Source organism: Ornithorhynchus anatinus, chromosome 4, assembly GCF_004115215.2.
Source record: "Ornithorhynchus anatinus isolate Pmale09 chromosome 4, mOrnAna1.pri.v4, whole genome shotgun sequence".
In the NCBI taxonomy this organism is placed as follows: Eukaryota; Metazoa; Chordata; class Mammalia; order Monotremata; family Ornithorhynchidae; genus Ornithorhynchus; species Ornithorhynchus anatinus.
The window spans coordinates 78,248,036-78,270,084 of NC_041731.1; the positions used below are offsets into that span (position 1 = coordinate 78,248,036).

Here is a 22,049-nt window from a genome sequence, read left to right on the forward strand (position 1 = left end):
ACGGTAAGCCCTCGAAAAAACACCACTGATTGATTGATATTTCATGTGTGGATAGGGTCTCATGGTCATTATCGAGGTCAGCTAAATGTATATGGCCACTTCACCATACCCCGGGGGGGGGGGGGGGCGTGTCCTTAAAAAAAATAATTGCCTTCTAGTATGCACCCCCTGATCGACCACCGTGTCTACCAGTGGTGACTCATGAATCATATTTTAGCTGCACAGATGCGTGCAGTCTTCAATTCTTCAATAGCATTCTGTCCCAAGTTGTGTAATGGAAAGAATGCTGTGTGAGCTTGGGTGTGGATTTATATATATATATGTATATATATACACACACATATATATATATACACATATATATATATATAAACCTGGGTTGCTATGCACATAGGTGCCAACTCTTCCTGTTAAGTGCTAGTGGGGGTGGGACTTTAGGGTGGAATGGGGCTCAGAAGAGGCAGGCAGCCAGATTTTGAAGAGCTGACGGGTGGTCCTACAGAACTGATCTGGCAGAGGGGGGTCTTTTCACCCCACCTTGGAAGCTCTCGTTAGGGGGCTTAATGAGCGAGTGAGGGAGTCTGACCCAAACAGCTGGGGGTTGGGTGGGGGCAGAAACAAGGCTTCCCACAGCTGGAAATCCATAAGGCCAATCAATCCCTCCCATGGAGTCGGCTTGAGTCTGAGGCACAGCAGGCTGGAGCCTTTATTTCAGGCTCCGGAGGCTACGGTCAGTCAGTAAGTCATATCTGTTGAGGAGCTACTGTGTGCTGAGCGCTGTACTAAGCGCTTTATAACACTATGACGGTGAACAGACACATTCCCTGCCCACAACAAAATCACAGTCTAGAGGGAGAGAGTCTTCAGCGTCGATTAATCAATCTATTTTTATCGAGTGTTTACTGTGTGTACTGTGCTACCTACATGGGGATGATGATGCATCGGGGAAGCAGTCTGGCCTAGTGGAGAGAGCACGGGTCCTAATCCCGGCTCTGCCACCTGTCTGCTGTGTGACCTGGGGCAAGTCACTTCCCTTCCCTGTGCCTCAGTTACCTCGTCTGCAAAATGGAGATTAAGACTGTGAGCCCTGTGTGGGAGAGGGACTGTGTCCACCCCGATTATCTTGTATCCACACCAGTGATTAGGACAGTGCCTGGCACATAGTAAGCACTTAACAGATGCCACGATTATCAACTATTATTCTCATTATCATTCTGTACTCTTTGGGCATTTGGTATTCACCCCATTCTCATCCCTGCGGCACTTATGTACATATTTATAAATGATTTCTTTATATTAATGTCCACTTCCCCTCTAGACTCTAAGCTCACTGTGGGCAGGGAACGTGTCTACCAGCAGTTATCTTGTACTCTCCCAAGCGCTTAGTGTGGTGCTCTGCGCACAGCAAGTGCTCACTGAATTCCACTGATTGATTGGATTGGATTGATCCCCCCCCCCCCAAACTGTAAGCACGTTATGGGCAGGGATTTTCTCTCTTTATTGCTGCATTGTACTTTCCAAGCGCTCAGTACAGTGCTCTTCACACAGTAAGCGTTCAGTAAACGCGATTGAATAAATGAATCAGTGACTGATCCAGCTTGCAGAACCTCTCTGCAGCCCATCCACTTTCCATCGGTCCCTCCCGCACTTCCCCATGCTCTCCCTCCCACAGCTGCATTACTCTGGGCTCCTTCCCACTTCCCGGGCTGAATTACCGATGGCATTTGTTAAGCGCTTACTAGGTGTCCGACACTGTTCTAAGCGCCGGGGTAGATACAAGCTAATCAGGTTAGACACAACCCTGTCCCACATGGGGCTCACAGTCTTAGCCCCCATTTTACAGATGAGGGAACTGAGGCCCAGAGAGGCGCGATAACTAGCCCAAGGTCACCCAGCAGACAAGTAGCGGAGCGGGGATTAGAACCCAGGTCCTGCTAACACAGATAGGCGACAAGCACACCCGGGCCTTCCCGACAGCCGAGGAGGGAAGAGGAAGGGGAGGCAAAGCACGATCGGCTTCTCCTCATCAGGCTCTTCCGGAGTTCCCTTCCAATTCCGGGCACGTGGGGCCAGCGCTCATCTCATGGCTGGGTTACGGCCGCCGCCACCCTCGATGACTTTAACAAACAGACATTTCTGGACGCCGTAATTAAAAAGATGTGAAAATGAAAAAGCGGCAGATGTTCGGCTCTCAAGCTGCCTGTGGAAAACACCCCAGTTCCAAGTTAAAACCCATTTATCGCCACAGCCTCTCTCAGCTCATTCCACCGGCACTTGAAATGCTTCATTTGGCCCGTAGTGGCTTTTAATTAAAGTATTTACTTTGGCCGAGATCCGCGAAGCCGCTTCCGTGACGAGGAGGCCTTCTTGGGTTCCCCTTTTGTTCCCTTTGCTTCCCCCAGAGGCCACACGTTTTCTCCTAAATGTTTTTGGAAAGCGATTTCTGCATTTCTTTATCAGATGGAAGATTCTTTTGTGGACCTCATTAACACCATGGAATAAAGTGGCGTTTGTTCCCCAAAGATTGAAAGAGGAAATAGGGCCTGATGCGATTTCGGCTGCCGGTTAGCCGGACCGGAATAGCCCATTACGGAATAATCCTTGATTTAGAGCCTGCGGACCAGCTGCTGGAAGAGAATAATGGGAAGACATTTTCGGGATGAATTTCCCAGCCGCCACGGTGGGAGATGCGGATAATTCGGAAGGCTTTCCCCCCTCCACGGTTGACTCGTGAACTGATTTGGCCGTGGCGATGAAGTCCGGGAAAGGGTTACAGGAACGGGAAGGGGGAAGGTCGAGTGTTGGCTCTCGGAGGAGTTTCCCAGATGATTTCTGGAGGACCGCTTCGTCGTCTTTCAGATTTCTGTGGAGATTTCGGAACGGGGAGAAGATACTGGAGATTTTTACGTGTGCTCTTCCCCCTCTAAAAAAACGTTTCCACGTGCTTCAAGTATTCTCCCGCAAAGAGTAGTAGTTACTGTGTGCAGAGCACTATACTGAGCACTTGAGATAGTACAATATAACACAGCGTGGCTCAGTGGAAAGAGCACGGACTTTGGAGGCAGAGGTCATGGGTTCGAATCCCAGCTCGGCCACTTGTCAGCTGTGTGACTCTGGGCAAGTCACTTAACTTCTCGGTGCCTCAGTCACCTCATCTGTAAAAGGGGGATTGAGACCGTGAGCCCCACGTGGGACAACCTGATTCCCCTGTGTCTACTCCAGCGCTTAGAACAGTGCTCGGCACATAGTAAGCGCTTAACAAATAGCATTATTATTATTAAGCGGTCATATTCCCCGCCCACCATGAGCTTACAGTCTAGATGGGGAGACAGACATTAATCGAAATCAATAAATTACAGACGTAAGCACCCTTTAGACTGTAAGCTCATAATGGGCAGGGAAGGTGACTGCTGATTCTGTTATATTTTACTCTCCTAAGTGCTTATTACAGTGCTCCACCCATGGTAAGCGCTCAATAGGTACCACTGATTGGTTCATAAGCCCTCATTTCCCCTACCTCCCCTCCGCTCCACGTTGCCTGTCCACTCGGATCCGTACCCCATAAACATTTGCTCTTCACCTCTCCTTCAGCACCCAGCACTTACACCCTGCCATGTCTCCTTTCGGTAACAGCGGTCAATCACACTACTGAGCGCTTATAATGTTGGTATTTGTTAAGCGCTTACTATGTGCAGAGCACTGTTCTAAGCGCTGGGGCAGATACAGCATAATCAGGAGATCTACATCTCCGCCCCTGTCCTCTCCCCCTCCCTTCAGGCTTGCATCTCCTCCCGCCTCCGGGACGTCTCCACCTGGATGTCGGCCCGCCACCTAAAACTCAACATGAGCGAGACTGAGCTCCTCATCTTCCCTCCCGAGCCCGGTCCTCTCCCAGACTTCTCCGTCACCGTGGATGGCACGACCATCCTTCCCGTCCCGCAGGCCCGCAATCTCGGTGTCATCCTTGACTCGTCCCTCTCGTTCACCCCACACATCCTATCCGTTACCGAGACCTGCCGGTTTCACCTCTACGATATCGCCAAGATCCGCCCTTTCCTCTCCACCCAAACGGCTACTTTACTATTACGGGCTCTCGTCATATCCCGGCTAGACTACCGTGTCAGCCTTCTCTCTGACCTCCCTTCCTCCTCTCTCGCCCCGCTCCGGTCTATTCTTCACTCCGCTGCCCGGCTCATCTTCCCGCAGAAACGATCTGGGCATGTCACTCCCCTTCTTAAACAACTCCAGTGGTTGCCTATCGACCTCCGCTCCGAACAAAAACTCCTCACTCTAGGCTTCGAGGCTCTCCATCACCTTGCCCCTTCCTACCTCTCCTCCCTTCTCTCTTTCTACCGCCCACCCCGCACGCTCCGCTCCTCCGCCGCCCACCTCCTCGCCGTCCCTCGGTCTCGCCCATCCCGCCGTCGACCCCCGGGTCGCGTCCTCCCGCGGTCCCGGAACGCCCTCCCTCCTCACCTCCGCCAAACTGATTCTCTTTCCCTCTTCAAAACCTTACTTAAAAATCACCTCCTCCAAGAGGCGTTCCCAGACTGAGCTCCTCTTCCCCCTCTACTCCCTCTGCCATCCCCCCTTTACCTCTCCGCAGCTAAAGCCTCATTTTCCCCTTTTCCCTCTGCTCCTCCACCTCTCCCTTCCCATCCCCACGGCACTGTACTCGTCCGCTCAACTGTATATATTTTCGTTACCCTATTTATTTTGTTAATGAATTGTACATCGCCTCGATTCTATTTAGTTGCCATCGGTTTTTACGAGATGTTCTTCCCCTTGACGCTGTTTAGTGCCATCGTTCTCGTCCGTCCGTCTCCCCCGATTAGACCGTAAGCCCGTCAAATGGCAGGGACCGTCTCTATCTGTTGCCGACTTGTTCATCCCAAGCGCTTAGTACAGTGCTCTGCACATAGTAAGCGCTCAATAAATACTATTGAATGAAAATACTATTGAATGAGGTTGTCCCATGTGAGGCTCACAGATAATCCCCATTTTACAGATGAGGTAATTGAGGCAGAGAGAGGTTAAGTGGCTTGCCCACAGTCACACAAGCTGACGGGAGTCGAACCCATGACCTCTGATTCCGAAGCCCACGCTCTTTTCACTGAGCCACGCCGCTTCTCCAAACTGCTTATAGTGTGCAGAGTACTGTACTGAGCGCTCAGGAGAGTTCAGTGTGGAGTAGAGTTCGTAGATGCATTCCCTGCTCACAAAGAAGTCTAGAGGGGGAGCCAGACATTAATGTAAATAAATAAAGAACAGCTATGCGCATAATAATAATAGTAATAATAATGGTACCGTTAAGCACTTACTATGTGCCAAGCACTGTTCTAAGCACTGGGGTAGATACAAGGTTATCAGGTTGTCCCATGTGGGGCTCACGGTCTTCATCCCCATTTTCCAGATGAGGGAACTGAGGCCCAGAGAAGTTAAGTGACTTGCCCAAGGTCACAAAGCTGACAAGCGGCGGCGCCGGGATTAGAACCCATGACCTCTGACTCCCAAGCCCGGCCTCTTTCCGCTGAGCCACGTGTTCATTGTTGTACTCTATTCTCCCAAGCGCTTAGTACAGTGTTCTGCACACAGTAAGCGCTCAATGAATGCGATCGAATAAATACGATTGAATGAATCCTTTTTAGGACTGAAGGAAGACACGCCACGCTCTGCTCCCACTGTCCCTCAGCTTGCCCTCTCTGTTCCTTTCAAGCTAACCTGCTCACTTTGCCTTGTTCTCATCTCCCCCGCTTCTGGGTCCTTAACCCTAGCTTGGCACTTTCCATCCCTTCAAATCCACTAGACCGCATCACTCTTCATCCTCAAAGCCCTTCAGAAAGCACGCCACCTCCAGAAAGCCTTCCCTGATTCATTTCTAAACTGTAAGCTCGTTGCGGATAGGGATTCGGCCTTCTCTCTGATCTCCCTTCCTCCCGTCTCTCCCGGTTCCAGTCTATTCTTCACTCCGCTGCCCGGCTCTGGGCCTGTCACTCCCCTTCTTAAACGCCTCCTGTGGTTGCCTATCGACCTCCGCTCCAAACAAAAGCTCCTCACTCTAGGCTTCGAGGCTCTCCGTCACCTTGCCCCTTCCTCCCTCTCCTCCCTTCTCTCTTTCTACCGCCCACCCCGCACGCTCCGCTCCTCCGCCGCCCACCTCCTCGCCGTCCCCCGTTCTCGCCCATCCCGCCGTCGACCCCCGGGCCGCGTCCTCCCGCGGTCCCGGAACGCCCTCCCTCCTCACCTCCGCCAAACTGACTCTCTTCCCCTCTTCAAAGCCCTACTGAGAGCTCACCTCCTCCGAGAGGCCTTCCCACACTGAGCTTCCCCCTTTCCCTCTGCTCCCTCTGCTGCCTCTCTGCCCCCCTCTTCACCTCCCCTCAGCTAAACCCTCTTCCCCCCCTTTTCCCACTGCTCCTCCCCCTCTCCCTTCCCCTCCCCTCAGCACTATGCTCATTTGTATATTTATTACAAATATTATTATATTAGACTGTAAGCCCGTCAAACGGCAGGGACCGTCTCTATCTGTTGCCGACTTGTTCATTCCAAGCGCTTAGTACAGTGCTCTGCACATAGTAAGTGCTCAATAAATACTATTGAATGAATGAATATTACCCTATTGATTTTGTTAATGAGGTGTACATCCCCTTCATTCCATTTATCGCTATTAAGTTGTCTTGTTTTTGTCAATCTGTCTCCCCCGATTAGACATGTATGCCCGTCAGTGGGCAGGGATCGTCTCTATCTGTTGCCGAATTGTCCATTCCAAGCGCTCAGTACAGTGCTCTGCACATAGTAAGCGCTCAGTAAATACTATTGAATGAATATGTCTGTTATATTGTTAGCCTGTACTCTCCCAAGCGTTTAGGACGGTGCTCTGCACACAGTAAGCGCTCGATAAATACGGCTGACTGACTGATTGGCGGATTTCTCATCCCCCCCTGCCATTTGGCCGTTTCTGTGTCGATTAGGCACTTAAATACCCACAGCCCCTCACGCCCCCCGCGCCAAACCGCGCTTCTGTGAACATCCCCTATTATTTGAACCCTAACTTGTGTTTGACATCTGTCTCTCCTATGAGGTGGTAAAGCTCCCTGAGGACAGGAATTGAATCTACGAATTCCCTGCTATTCTCTTCTAAGTCCAGTTCAGTGTTCTGAACTTGATTCTATTTATCGCCACTGTTCTCGTCCGTCCGTCTCCCCCGATTAGACCGTCAGCCCGTCCAAGGGCAGGGACCGTCTCTATCTGTTACCGATTTGTACGTTCCAAGCGCTTAGTACGGTGCTCTGCACATAGTAAGCGCTCAGTAAATACTATCGAATGAATGTTCTGCACATTTAGGTGCTCAATTAATGGTATTGATTGACTAATTGATGGATTATCCCGGTAGAGGTGTCTGATGATGGTGGGTGGTGTGAAGCCCACGGCAGGTCCCCGGTCGATAACGATGAGGGGACCAGCCGTGTTTGTATCGTTTCTTCTGTAGCAAGATGGGGGGAAACCAGGTCATGCCTTGTCGTAACCCTTTCCCCTACGCAAATGATTTCAAACTTTTCTTCGAGAGCCCCTTCCTCCATTGCTATCTGGGACAACCGGATTGGAATAGAGAAGCAGCGTGGCTCAGTGGAAAGAGCCCGGGCTTGGGAGTCAGAGGTCATGAGTTCGAATGCGGGCTCTGCCACTCGTCAGCTGTGTGACTGTGGGCAAGTCACTTCACTTCTCTGGGCCTCAGTTACATCATCTGTAAAAGGGGGATTAACTGTGAGCCTCACGTGGGACAACCTGATGACCCTGTGTCTACCCCAGCGCTTAGAACAGTGTTCTGCACATAGTAAGCGCTTAACAAATACCCCCCCCCAAAAAAATTCCTTGTGCTAGCTCCTCTTCCCTGGTGAGTGAGAAGCAATATTGGCCCAGTAGATGGGAATCAGAAGGACCTGGGTTCTAATTTCGGCTCCACCCCTTGTCTGTTGGGTGATCTTGGTCAAGTCGCTTCACTTCCCTGTGCCCCAGTTACCTCATCTGTAAAATGGGGATTGAACCCCGTTTGAGACCTGGACCGCGTCCCACCCGATTATCTTGTACCCACCCCACCGCTTAGAACGGTGCTTGGCACGTAGCGAGCGCTCAACCAATACCATTAAAAAAATACCTGACAAATTCATTTTACCCCGATTCATGTTTGCTTCCAGGCTCAGGCTGCACGAGGAAAAGGTGATTAAAGATCGAAGACATCACCTCAAAACCTACCCGAACTGTTTTGTGGCCAAGGAGCTGATCGACTGGCTGATTGACCATAAGGAAGCTTCAGATCGAGAGACCGCCATTAAACTGATGCAGAAATTAGCGGATCGGAGCATCATTCATCATGGTCAGTGGACGTTTCGGGTCCCAGGGCGAATTCAACCCCTTTTTATTTCCCAAACGGTTGAACGGAAGGAAAAAGAACCCGACGGGGTTTCTCTCTTTCTCATTTAAAAAAAGGTTGGAGATGGTGAAGGCTTTTTAAAAAACGTTTATCCCATCGTCACTCACCTTGACCGGCTTTTTCAGTTTCCCTCTCTATCCGATGAAGCTTTACATGTGGGCAGGGATTGTCTCTCTTTATTGCTGAATTGTACTTTAATAATGTTAGTACTCGTTAAGCGCTTACTATGGGCAGAGCACTGTTCTAAGCTCTGGGGGAGATACAGGGGAATCGGGTTGTCCCTCGTGAGGCTCACAGTCTTAATCCCCATTTTCCAGATGAGGTAACTGAGGCCCAGAGAAGTGAAGTGACTTGCCCACAGTCACACAGCTGACAAGTGGTGGAGCTGGGATTTGAACTCATGACTTGTACTTGAACTCATGAATTGTACTTTCTAAGCGCGTAGTACAGTAGTCTGCACACAGTAACCGCTCATTAAGCACGATTGAAAGAATGAATCCCGACACCCTCCTGTGTTAATCTTTCTATCGAGGGGAGGAGACCGACATCAGTAGGGAAGCAGCGTGGCTCAGTGGATAGAACACGGACCTGGGAGTCAAAAGGTCACGGGTTCTAATCCCAGCAGCTCCACTTATCTGCTGCGAGACCCTAGGCAAGTCACTTCACTTCTCTGTGCTTCGATTCCCTCATCTGGAAAATGGGGATTGAGACTGTAAGCCCCACGTGGGACAGGGACTGTGTCCAACCCCATTTGCTGGAATCCACCCCAGCGTTTAATACAATCCCTGGCACGTAGTAAGCGCTTAACAAATGCCATAACAAATACCTTAATAATAATGAAGGAGATTTGGGGTTGGTGTGACTGATTTTTGTGCATTCCCACACTACCTGGTTCTAGTGCTATTAACTGAACACTGGCATGGTTGCATTAATTGAGAAGCAGCGTGGCTCAGTGGAAAGAGCCCGGGCTTGGGAGTCCGAGGTCATGGGTTCGAATCCCGGCCCTGCCACTTGTCAGCTGTGTGACTGTGGGCAAGTCACTTCACTTCTCTGGGCCTCAGTTCCCTCATCTGGAAAATGGGGATTAAGACTGTGAGCCTCATGTGGGACAACCTGATGACCCTGTATCTCCTCCAGCGCTTAGAACAGTGCTCTGCACATAGTAAGCGCTTAACGAATACCGACATTATTATTATTATTAATTGCAGCGAATACAGGCGCACATTTTAAAGACAGCTTTCTGATAAACATCGAAACAAGCCAGGGCTTGCAGGCTTTGCATTCTTCTCTCTGATTTCACAGCCTGTGAGCTAGAAATAGCGAAATCAATAAAATCTGTCTCCTTTGCTACTCCAACCTCCCACCAAACCAGAAAATTACGTAAAATGATGTCTCACGGCCATACGACTTGAAATCCCAGGAGCAGCCCAGAACTGTAAATTGTAAACTGTGGGCAGGAGAAGGAACTCTACAAAACCCGCCCAACTCCGTGTCAGTGAGAAATTCCTGAAAGGACTCGGAGGGCTGAAATAACCTTCCCGTTGTCCCTCGGTGGCCCCTGGATGATTTCTCTGACGTGAAGCGGGCCGTCAATAATAATAATGTTGGTATTTGTTAAGCGCTTACTATGTGCCGAGCACTGTTCTAAGCGCTGGGGTCGATACAGGGTCATCAGGTCATCCACGTGAGGCTCCCAGTTAATCCCCATTTTATAGATGAGGTCACTGAGGCACAGAGAAGTGAAGTGACTCGCCCACAGTCACACAGCTGACAAGGGGCAGAGCAGGGATTCGAACTCATGACCTCTGACTCCGAAGCCCGGGCTCTTTTCACTGAGCCACGCTGCTTCTCTATTGATTGGTTATTGATACGAAGGTGGACGCTGGTGTAACAATTCCCTTGTGGATCCAGTGGGACGTCTCCCACTGTTTCCCACCGGTGCTGGGTTCTAATCCAGACCCCACCACTTGAGAGCTGTGTCACCTTGGGCAAATCACTTCACTTCTCTGGGCTTCAGTTCCCTCATCTGTAAAATGGGGATTAACACTGTGAGCCCCATGTGGGACAGGGACCGTGTCCGACCTGATTCGACTGTATCTACCCCAGCGCTTAGAACAGTGCTTGACACATAGTAAGCGCTTAACAAATGCCATCGTTATTATTATTATTGTTATTATCATGTTGAAGGATGCCATTTATCCTGAAAAACTGAATTACCCCCCTTTGGCACATAAGAGAATCATCCAGTGAAGCCACGGATCAGCTGACAGTAGAGATGTTTTCAGAAGCGGCGTGGCCTACTGGAAAGACACGGGCCTGGGAGTCCGCGGGATCTGGGTTCTAATCTCCGCTCCTCCGCTTGTCTTCTGTGTGACCTCGGGCAAGTCACTTCACTTCTCTGTGCCTCAGTTCCCTCATCTATTAAATGTGGATTAAGGCTGCGAGCCCCGTGTGGGACAGGGACTGTGCCCTACCGATGATTTTGTTCCTACCCCAACGCTTAGAACAGTGCCTGGCACATAGTATGCACTTAACAAATACCAGCGTGGCTCAGTGGAAAGAGCCCGGGCTTGGGAGTCAGAGGTCGTGGGTTCGAATCCCCGCTCTGCCACTCGGCGGCTGTGTGACCGTGGGCGAGTCACTTCACTTCTCTGTGCCGCAGTTCCCTCATCTGTAAAATGGGGATTAAGTCTCTGAGCCCCACGTGGGACAACCTGATGACCCTGTATCCACCCCAGCGCTTAGGACAGTGCTCTGCACATAGTAAGCGCTTAACAAATACCAATATTATTCTTAGATTTTGGTTTGGCGAATGGGAGTCCATCCGTTCACGTTGGGGAAAATGGTCAAAGTCAAAGAGCGGAGTCACGTAAAGCCCTTTTTTCACCGGGGACCCACTCGGGTAATGGGATATTGACTGACCGTGGGGCTGACACCGAGGGGGCCTTAAATCAGGATCACGCCAGGCCCCTTCTATTAAAGCGTCCCGCCGGCCTTATATCTCGGACTGTTCTGCTCCCGCGTAATCCGGTGGACGCCCAGCGCTGCGGGGAGGGAGGCTTCTCTCCCTTTCTAGCCTGAGAAACCCAAGCCCTCCAAAAGCTTCCCCCAGCTGTCCGCCCTTCAGTGTCCAGTTCAGCAAAGAGACAATAATGTTGGTATTTGTTAAGCGCTTACTACGTGCAGAGCACTGTTCTAAGCGCTGGGGTAAACACAGGGGAATCAGGTTGTCCCACGTGGGGCTCACGGTCTTAATCCCCATTTTACAGATGAGGGAACTGAGGCACAGAGAAGTGAAGTGACTCGCCCACAGTCACACAGCTGACAAGTGGTAGAGCTGGGATTCGAACTCATGAGCCCTGACTCCAAAGCCCGTGCTCTTTCCACTGCGTAAAGAGACCCGCCTGCTGAGTGAGTTCCTCCTTTCTTTCCATGGAGAACGCCTTTTTTTTTCCAGTGGAAATTCCTCTTTTGATGCTGTAAACGGTTCTGGTTTCTCCTCCTTTTGGTGCTGGTATGTTTGAAATCCCGAGGGGAAATCTCTTTTTATGTGGGGAATGCAAAGAGAGAGTTCCTGGAGGCTCAGCTTCCAGGATTGAACAGTTGATAATAGTGATGATGTATAATAGCGTCGGTATTTGTAAAGCGCTTACTATGTGCAGGGCGCTGCGCTAAGCGCTGGGGGAGATACAGGGTCATCAGGTTGTCCCACGTGGGACTCACAGTCGTAATCCCCATTTTACAGAGGAGGGAGCTGAGGCCCAGAGAAGTGAAGTGACTCGCCCGCAGTCACACAGCTGACAAGGGGCAGAGCGGGGATTCGAACCCATGACCTCGGACTCCCAAGCCCGGGCTCTTTCCCCTGAGCCACGCTGCTTCTCGCTACAACAATAGCTTTGGTACTTGTTTAGCGCTTACTATGTGCCAAGCACCGTTCTAGGGATGGGGGAAATACAAGTCAGTCAGGTTGGACACCGTCCCTGACCCACATGGGGTTCCCACTCTGAATTGCCATTTTACGGACGAGGTGACTGAGGCCCAGAGAAGTGAAGTGAATTACTGTGAGCCCCAAGTGGGACAACCTGATTCCCCTGTGTCTACCCCAGCGCTTAGAACAGTGCTCTGCACATAGTTAGTGCTTAACAAATACCAACATTATTATTATTAGTATTAGTATTTGCCCAGGGTCACACAGCAGCCATGTGGTGGAGCCGGAATTAGAACCCAGGTCCCTCTGATTCCCAGGCCCGTGCTCTATCCACTAAGCCATGCTGCTTCTCTGTGGCCAGGCGCTGTACTAAGCGCTGGGGCGATACAAGCATTTGAGCAATTCTAAAGATGGATAGAGCACGGGCCTGGGATTCAGAAGGCCTGGGTTGTAATCCCGTCTCTGCCACTTGTCTGCTGTGTGACCTTCGGAAAAATCGCATCGTTTCTCTGTGCCTCGGTTTCCTCATCTGCAAAATGGGGATTCAATACCCGTTCTCCCTCCTACTTAGACTCTGACCCGCGTGTGGGTTATCTGGTATCTACGCCAGCGCTTAGTACAGGCTTAGCACGTAGACTGTGCTCGACAAATACCACAATTATTATTATTATCGGTACTGCTACTGCTATCAAACTGTCTATTCTGACCGGTTCAGGCTCGTAACGCTCCCCTAAGACTAGTAGAGAAGCAGCGTGGCTCAGTGGCAAGAGCCCGGGCTTGGGAGTCAGAGGTCATGGGTTCGAATCCCGGCTCCGCCACTTATCAGCTCTGTGACTTTGGGCAAGTCACTTAAGCAGCGGGGCTCCGTGGAAAGAGCCCGGGCTTTGGAGTCAGAGGTCATGGGTTTGAATCCCGGCTCCGCCACTTGTCAGCTGTGTGACTGTGGGCGAGTCGCTTCACTTCTCTGTGCCTCAGTTACCTCATCTGCAAAATGGGGATTAAAACCGTGAGCCCCACGTGGGACAACCTGATTCCCTTGTGTCTACCCCAGCGCTTAGAACAGTGCTCTGCACATAGTAAGTGCTTAACAAATACCAACATTATTATTATTATTATTCTCTGAGCCTCAGTTACCTCATCTGTAAAATGGGGATGAAGACTGTGAGCCCCACGTGGGACAACCTGATCACCTTGTATCCCCCCAGCGCTTAGAACAGTACTTTGCACATAGTAAGCGCTTAACAAATGCCATCGTTATTATTATTTATTTGACAGCTAATAATAATGGCAATAATAATTGTGGCCTCTAAGCGCTTACTGTGTGCCAAACACTGAACCAAGCGCTGGGGTCAATACAGCGTGTGCAGATTGGAAACTGTCCGTGTCCCACCTGGGCTCACAGTTTAAGGAGGAAGGAGAACAGGTTTTTAATCCTCATTTTACAGATGAGGAAACTGAGGCCCAGAGAAGTTACGTTTCCTGCCCGAGGTTGCACAGCAGACAAGAGGCAGAGCCGGGATTAGAACCCAGGTCCTCTGACTCCCAGGGCCGGACATTGGCCTCTCCGGTGTGGGAAGGAGACGGGGAGGGTCTCCCGTTTCCCAGGGAAGAGAAGGGCCGGAGAAAACCTGCTCTCTTCTAGACTGGAAGCCCGTTGTGGACGGGGAATGTGTCCGTTTATTGTTCTCTTATACTCTCCCAAGCACTTACCAGAGCGTTCTGCACACAGTAAGCGCTCAATCAATCCGACTGACCGACTGAGAACGTCTCGGCCCGGTCGTTCCTTCGACGGCTCCTTCGGGGGTCTCGTGTGGGATCAGTTGGTGTTGGAGGGAACGGGGTAGTTTTGCCACCGAACTCGGGAATTTCTGAAAAGCGTTTGGGTAGTTTTCGAGTTTTAATCGGTGACTGACCTGATTCTGTGTTTTGTCTTTCAGTGTGTGATGAGCATAAGGAATTCAAGGATGTCAAACTTTTCTACCGCTTCAGGAAGGATGATGGCACGTTCCCTCTGGATAATGAAGTGAAGGTGTTTATGAGAGGACAGAGGCTGTACGAGAAGTACGTTGCGTTCAAAATCCACGTTGTGATGTTGAGTTAAGATCGCTCTATTATTGCCTTTTTGTGGACTCAGCGGAATGTAACTCTTTTTCTTTTTAACAGGAAAAGCACATTTCTTTACCCACTAGTCTCTTTGTGTAGTGCTATTTATCTAGTCTCTTTCTTTAATGCTATTTATTAAACGCTTACCCGGGGCCGGGCGCTGGATAATAAGAATAATAAGAATACTTGTGGTACTTGTTAAGTGCTTAGTGTGTGCCGAGCACCGCTCTAAGCGGTGGGGTAGCTACAGATCATTCGGTTTGGACACAGTCCCTCTCTCACGTGGCTTCACGCTCTTAATCCCCATTTTACGGATGAGGGAACTGAGGCTCAGAGAAGGGAAGTGACTTGTCCGAGGTCACACAGCAGACAAGTGGCAGAGCCAGGATTAGAACCCAGGTCCTTCTGACTCCCAGACCCCTGCTCTAGCCCCTTAAGGCTGGGGTAGATACAAGGTGATCCGGTTGGACACAGTCCATGTCCCAGTCTTAATCCCTTTTTTACAGGTCAGGTAACAGGCACAGAAGAGTGAAGTGACTTACCCAAGGTCACACGCCAGACAACTGGCAGAGCCGGGACTCGAATCCACATCCTCCGCCTCCTATCCCCGGACTCTTTTCTCCAGCCCATTCTCTTTTCTAGACTGTAAACCTGTGGTCAGAAACGTGTCCACCAACTCTGTTATAGTATACTCTCCCAAGCGCTTAGTACAGTGCTCTGCACACAGTAAGCGCTCCATAAGTACAATCGATCAACTGATCGACGGATTTATTCTCACAGACGGAGTTTTGGAAAAAGAGTACAGGGCCCGGGGATCAGAAGTTCTAGTCCCAAATCCGTCTCCGGACTGCAGTGTGACCTCAAGCAAATCTCTTAATCTCTCCTCCTCTGTTAATAATATTAATAATAACGATGATGGTATTTGCTAAGCGCTTACCGTGCGCCAAGCACTGTTCTAAGCACTGGGTTAACTGCGGATGATACCTGTTTCCCCTTACTGCATAAGGGAGAGAGAGGCTAAAATTGAAGTCACTTCACTTCTCTGTGCCTCAGTGACCTCATCTGTAAAATGGGGATTGAGACCGTGAGCCTCCCGTGGGACAACCTGATGACCCTGTATCTACCCCGGCGCTTAGAACAGTGCTCTGCACGTAGTAAGCGCTTAACGAATAGCAATATTATTATTATTATTGTGTGACAGTACTCTGTGACAAACAGTCCGGGACAAATGCCAAATATCAATCCCACTAAGTTTTCGAACCCTAAGTGTCGATCCCGTTCGCGGCGATTATTCAGTGCATCGAATACCGTTACCAAGTCAAAAGCCACAGGGTTAGATGTTCTGGTATTTGTAAGATTTGACCCCGATGGTGATAGGGAAACTCAAAGTTTGTGTATTATGGTGTCTAGAAAGATATTTTCCCGTATCTGCAGCTAAAGAATCCATATGAATTTCATTTGGTGCAGAAGATGTTGTGTCATGTCAGTGTAACTACAGCAATATTTAGATTCCTTTTGCCTGAAACATTGAACAGATGCTCTTGGAGAGCGGAATGTTACAGAGGGTGACTTCTCCCCTAGTGATCAGTCAGTCGACGGTATTTATTGAGCATTTAATGGGTGCAGAGCACTGGGCTAAGCACTCGGGACAGTCCGGTAGAGTCGGTAGACCGGATGCTTGCCCACGAGGAGCTGGTAGACCGAGGCAGGGATGAAAATAAATGACAGATGGAAATGTACATCAGTGATGTAGGACTAGGGGTGGGGTGAAAATCAAAGTACAGATCTAAGAGCGTAGGTTACCCAGCAGAGGGGATGAATCGAATAATAATGTTGGTGTTTGTTAAGCGCTTACTATGTGCCAAGCACTGTTCTAAGCGCTGGGGTAGATACAGGGTAATCGGGTCGTCCCACGGGAGGCTCACAGTTAATCCCCATTTTACAGATGAGGTAACTGAGGCCCAGAGAAGTGAAGCGACTCGCCCACAGTCACACAGCTGACGAGTGGCAGAGCCGGGAGTCGAACCCATGACCTCTGACTCCGAAGCCCGGGTTCTTTCCACTGAGCCACGCTGCTTCCCCAATAAGGGCTTAGTCAGGAAGGCCTCTTGGAGGAGGTGTGATTTTGCTAGTGCTTTGAAGATGGGGAGAGTGGTGGTCAATCAATCAATCAGTGGTATTTATTGAACACTTACTATATGCAGAGTACTGTAGTAAGCACTTGAGAGAGTAATAATAACAATAATAATGTTGGTATTTGTTAAGCGCTTACTACGTGCAGAGCACTGTTCTAAGCGCTGGGGGAGATACAGGGGAATGAGGTTGTCCCATGTGGGGTTCCCAGTCTTCATCCCCATTTTACAGATGAGGGAACTGAGGCACCGAGAAGTGAAGTGACTCGCCCACAGTCACACAGCCGACGAGTGGCAGAGCCGGGATTAGAACCCACAACCTCTGACTCCCAAGCCCGGGCTCTTTCCACTGAGCCACGCTGCTTCTCTAACAACAGAATTAGCAGGCATGTTCTTTAGTATTTGGTATTTGTATTTGTTAAGCGCTTACTATGTGCAGAGCACTGTTCTAAGCGCTGGGGTAGACACAGGGGAATCAGGTCGTCCCACGAGGGGCTCACAGTCTTAGTCCCCATTTTACAGATGAGGTCACTGAGGCCCAGAGAAGTGAAGTGACTTGCCCACAGTCTACAGTCTAGAGCTGGAGGCAGACATTAATGTACTTCATAATATATAATTTAAAGATATGTGCACAGGTGCTGTGGAGTTGGGGGCGGGGTAAATATCCGAGCGCTTGGGAGCGTACCGTGCAGCAGAATTAGCAGAGATGTTCCCTGCCCTTATGAGCCCTCCTACTCTGATCATTCATTCAGTCGTATTTATTGAGCGCTTACTATGTGCAGAGCACTGTACTAAGCGGGACAGGGACTGCGTCCAGCGTGGCTCAGTGGAAAGAGCACGGGCTTTGGAGTCAGAGGTCATGGGTTCGAATCCCGGCTCGGCCAGTTGTCAGCTGTGTGACTTTGGGCAAGTCACTTAACGTCTCGGTGCCTCAGTTACCTCATCTGTAAAATGGGGGTCAAGACCGTGAGCCCCACGTGGGACGACCTGATTCCCCTGTGTCTACCCCAGCGCTTAGAACAGTGCTGGGCGCAAAGTAAGCGCTTAACAAATACCAACATTATTATGATTCTACCCTATCTACCCTAGCACTTAGTATTCATTCCTGTAATCGTATTTTTTGAGCACTTACTGTGTGCGGAGCGCTGTACTGAGCGCTTGGGAAAGTACAGTACAACAATAAGCGGTGACGTTCCCAGACCACAACGAGCTTAGAGTCTTGGTACGTGGTAAGCACTTAACAAGTACCATTAAAAAAAATAAAATGAAGGTGGGGGAAGAAGAGGTCTTCTCCCGAGGGCGACGTCCTTGGTTCCGATGGGGGCGGAGGGTTTTGTTTGTGTGGCTCTTTCATTCATTCATTCGATAGTGTTTATTGAGCGCTTACTATGTGCAGAGCACTGTACTAAGCGCTTGGAATGAACAAGTCGGCAACAGATCTACCTTTGGCCCCGTTATTAATAGAGCTTTGTGAAACTCAGTGGTTTCTGCTGGGGTTTCACAGGTGGGCGGTGTTTGGTTCAGGTGGTTTCATGGCTTTAGTGGTGTTTCTCCAGCTTCTAATTCATTTCAGCCCGGTAGGAAGGCTCCGTCTCTTTCGGGAAAAGCGAGGTCTCCGATTCAGTTGCGTTGATTTCTGCACCCCCTCCCCTTGACGCTCGAATAACATTGTTTCCGGCTCTTTGCGTGTATGTTTTGCGGGGACACCGGGCCAGCTGGAGGAGAGCCAGAGCACAGATAGCGACCTGGGCTCGATTCCCAGTGGGAACCGTGGAGCATCTATCTGGCCACCGACCCCTGGCCCACGTCCCGCCCCTGGCCTGGAACACCCTCCCTCTTCCAATCCGCCAGGCAGTGACTCTCGCCGCCTTCAGAGCAGCGTGGCTCAGTGGAAAAGAGCCTGGGCTCTGGAGTCAGGGGTCATGGGTTCGACTCCCGGCTCTACCACTTGTCACCTGTGTGACTGTGGGCGAGTCACTTGGCTTCGCTGTGCCTCAGATACCTCATCTGGAAAATGGGGATTAACCCTGAGCCCTACGTGGGACAACCCGATGACCCTGTATCTCCCCCAGCGCTTAGAACAGTGCTCTGCACCTCGTAAGCGCTTAACAACTACCAACATTATTATTCAAGGCCTTATCGAAGACGCATCTCCTCCGAGAGGCCTTCCCCGACTAAACCCTCATTTCCTCTTCTCCCACCCCCCGCCGCGTCACCCCGACTTCCTCCCTTCGTTCATCCCCGCTCTCAGCCGCGCATCACTTACGTACATATCTGTCATTTATTTATTTGCATCAGTGTCTGTCTCCCCCTCGAGACGGTAAGCTCTTTGTGGGCGCCGAACGTGCCTGCTCATTGTTATATTGTACTCTCCCAAGCGCCTAGTACGACTATCTGCCCACGGTAAGCGCTCAATGAATACGATGGAATGATTGAATGCGAAAGCTTTTCTCTCACGGTTCCGGGTGCTGCCGGCCCCGGTCCCCGAGGGGTGAGGGTTGTGGGGGGGGGGTCCGTCCGGTCTGGTCCCGGACGGTGAGCGGGAGGGACTGTGGGAAATACGCCGACAGCGGCACGGGGCCCGAAAGTAGTGGTCAAGCCTCAGTGGCAGCAGTGACCAAGCAAACCGTTACCTCAAAGAGGGTGTCCTGCTCTAGAGAAGAGACTTGCCTTGCTTGGGACACAGCGGCACAATGGGGAATGACCCTTATTAATGTCTAATAAGAAGAAGAAGAACTGTGGTATTTGGTCAGGGCTTACTATATTCCAGCCCCTGTACCAAGCACTGGGGTCGATACAAGCAAATCGGGTTGGACGCATTCCCTGTCCCTCGTGGAGCTCACGGTCTTAATCCCCATTTTACAGATGAGGTAACTGAGGCTCCGAGAAGAGAAGTGACTTGGCTCGGGTCACGCAGCAGACAAGCGGCAGAGCTGGGATTAGAACCCGTGACCCTCCGACTCCCAGGCCTGTGCTCTATCCATTGCGCCATGCTTTTTTTCTCCCCCTTTAGCCTGTAAGCTCGCTGTGGGCAGGGAACGTGCCTGTCATGCTGTCGTATTGTACTCTCCCAAGCGCCTAGTGTGGTGCTCTGCACCTAGTAAACGCTCAATAAATACAATTGACCGACTGAGCTGTTTAGGCTCCGTCTTCTGGCCCTACGCTGCGGTCGGTGACTGTCTGGGAGCTTCACTGAGGGCTGTCTGCTCTTTCAATACCAAAGAGGGTGTCGGGGTCCTGCCGTTATCAAGGAGAAGTTAGGGAAGAGCGGAATAAGGAGGGCTGTCAAAATGTTATAGCGTGGCTCAGTGGAGAGAGCCCGGGCTTTGGAGTCAGAGATCATGGGTTCGAATCCCGGCTCCGCCACTTGTCAGCTGTGTGACTGGGGGCAAGTCACTTCACTTCGCTGTGCCTCAGTCACCTCATCTGTAAAATGGGGATTAAGACTGTGAGCCCCACATGGGACAACCTGATCCCCTTGTGTCTACCCCAGCGCTTAGAACAGTGCCCTGCACCTAGTAAGCGCTTAACAAATACCAACATTATTATTATATCGCTTCCGGGGAGTTGGGTCTACAGGAGAATTCACTTCCACCAGAAACGGGTTTACTATTTAAGCCTCCATCAGCGTGATTTATTCATTCAATTCATTACTTTTCATTTATTCATTCATTCATTTATTCATTCAATTTATTCATTCATTCAATCGTATTCATCGAGCGCTTACCGTGTGCAGAGCTCAATACTAAGCACTTGGGAAGCAGCAGTCGATCAGTGGTATTTATCAAGAGTTTACTGGATGCAGAGCACTGTACTATGCAGATTATGAAAAAGGGTGTGGGGTTTGGTAGGAAAGACCCTCCGATCCTGATCTGGAAGGAGCCTCCTCTTTCGCTGCCGAATACCGCTTCGCACCGTAAACTCATCCTCTAGACTGTAAACTCGTTGTGGGCCGGGACTATGTCGTTATATTGTTATATTGGACTCTCCCAAAATACAATCGATCGACTAATCATACCTCACCTTTCTGACTTGCTGGTTTGGCATAATAATAATGATGGTATTTGTTAAGCACTTCCTCTGTGTCAAGCACGGTTTCAAACACTGGGCTACATATAAGCGCTTAACAAATACCAACATTATTATTATTATATAAGATAATCAGGTCGGACACAGTCCCTGTCCCGCGGGGGGCTCACAGTCTTAATCCCCATTTTACAGATGAAATAGCCGAGGCCCAGAGAAGCGAAGCGACTCGGCCAAGGTCACCCGGCAGCCACGCGGATGAGCCGGGATTAGAACCCGAGTCCTTCTCACTCCCGGATCTGGGCTCTCTCCACCAGGCCTCACCGTCTCCTCCAACAGCCAACCGTTCCATTCATCCGCCCAAGCGCCTCAGTTTGAGGCGGTTTACGGAGGGCGAAACATCGAGCAAAGAAACCCAATCTGTTCCCTGTGGTTCTAACGCAGACAGAGTCCAAGAGAAAAAAAAAAAGCACAGACCGGCTGGTCGGTTCCCGGCAACTCGAGATGTGCGTTTTTGTAATAATACCTGCTAATGCAATTCCCTGATCAGCACCAAGCTCCGTTAACATTCGGGACAGACGCAGCCGAGCAGCTGTGCAGATCTGCAGATCTTGCGGGTTATTTATGAGCAGTACAGATTAGGAAGAGTAAGCAGTCTCCCTTTCGTGCAGCCGAAAGAGATCCGTTCAAGGTTTCGAGGTGCCGGTGCGCTCATTCGTGACCTGTTCGCCATCCCTAAAATGCAATCTGTGGTTCTAAGAGATCTCTGGATACCGGACCCAGATTTTGGCATATCAGGCACTCCGTCTCCGATTGTACCCCAACCTGTCAAAGAGATTTATCCTTTTGTCAGACAAGTAATCACCAGATGCTTATTCAAGAGGCACATTTGGGTCTCTCCGTCAGTCAGTCGGTGCCCAACTTTCTGGTCAGGGACATTCCGAGAAGTGAGCCATCTGTAAAATGGGGATTAAGAATACGAACCCCGGGACAGGGTCTGGGTCCAACCGGATTGGCTTGCATCCAGCCCGGTGCTTAGTACAGCGCCTGGCACATATAGAAAGCGCTTTAAAAACACCATAATTACTTGACTCTATTTATTGCCATTGTTCTCGTCTGCCCGTCTCCCCCGATTAGACGGTAAACACGTCAAAGGGCTGGGGCCGTCTCTAACCGTTGCCGACTTGTACATTCCAAGCGCTTAGTACAGTGCTCTGCACATAGTAAGCGCTCAGTAAATACTATTGAATGAATTAATATTATTATCAATCTGAACGGTGTGCAGAGCGCTGTACTAAGTGCTTGGGAGAGTACAGTGAAACAGAAAATAGACACATTCCCTGCCTGCAGTGAACTTACAGTCTAGAAGAGGGAGAGACAGACAATATAAATAAATAAATTACAGATACGTACATAAACGCTGTGTTAG

General features: G+C 50.3%; 1 protein-coding gene across 2 annotated transcripts in view; it reads left to right on the top strand.

Moving 5' to 3' along the window:
* DEPTOR (DEP domain containing MTOR interacting protein) overlaps positions 1 to 22,049 on the top strand; it is a 149,822-nt gene that overhangs the window by 39,626 nt on the left and 88,147 nt on the right. For both annotated transcript variants that reach the window (XM_029063527.2, XM_039911842.1), the window contains exons 2-3: positions 8,196 to 8,374; positions 14,297 to 14,420. In XM_029063527.2, coding sequence (XP_028919360.1) covers positions 8,196 to 8,374; positions 14,297 to 14,420 — 303 coding nt within the window. The remainder of the gene's footprint in view (positions 1 to 8,195; positions 8,375 to 14,296; positions 14,421 to 22,049) is intronic.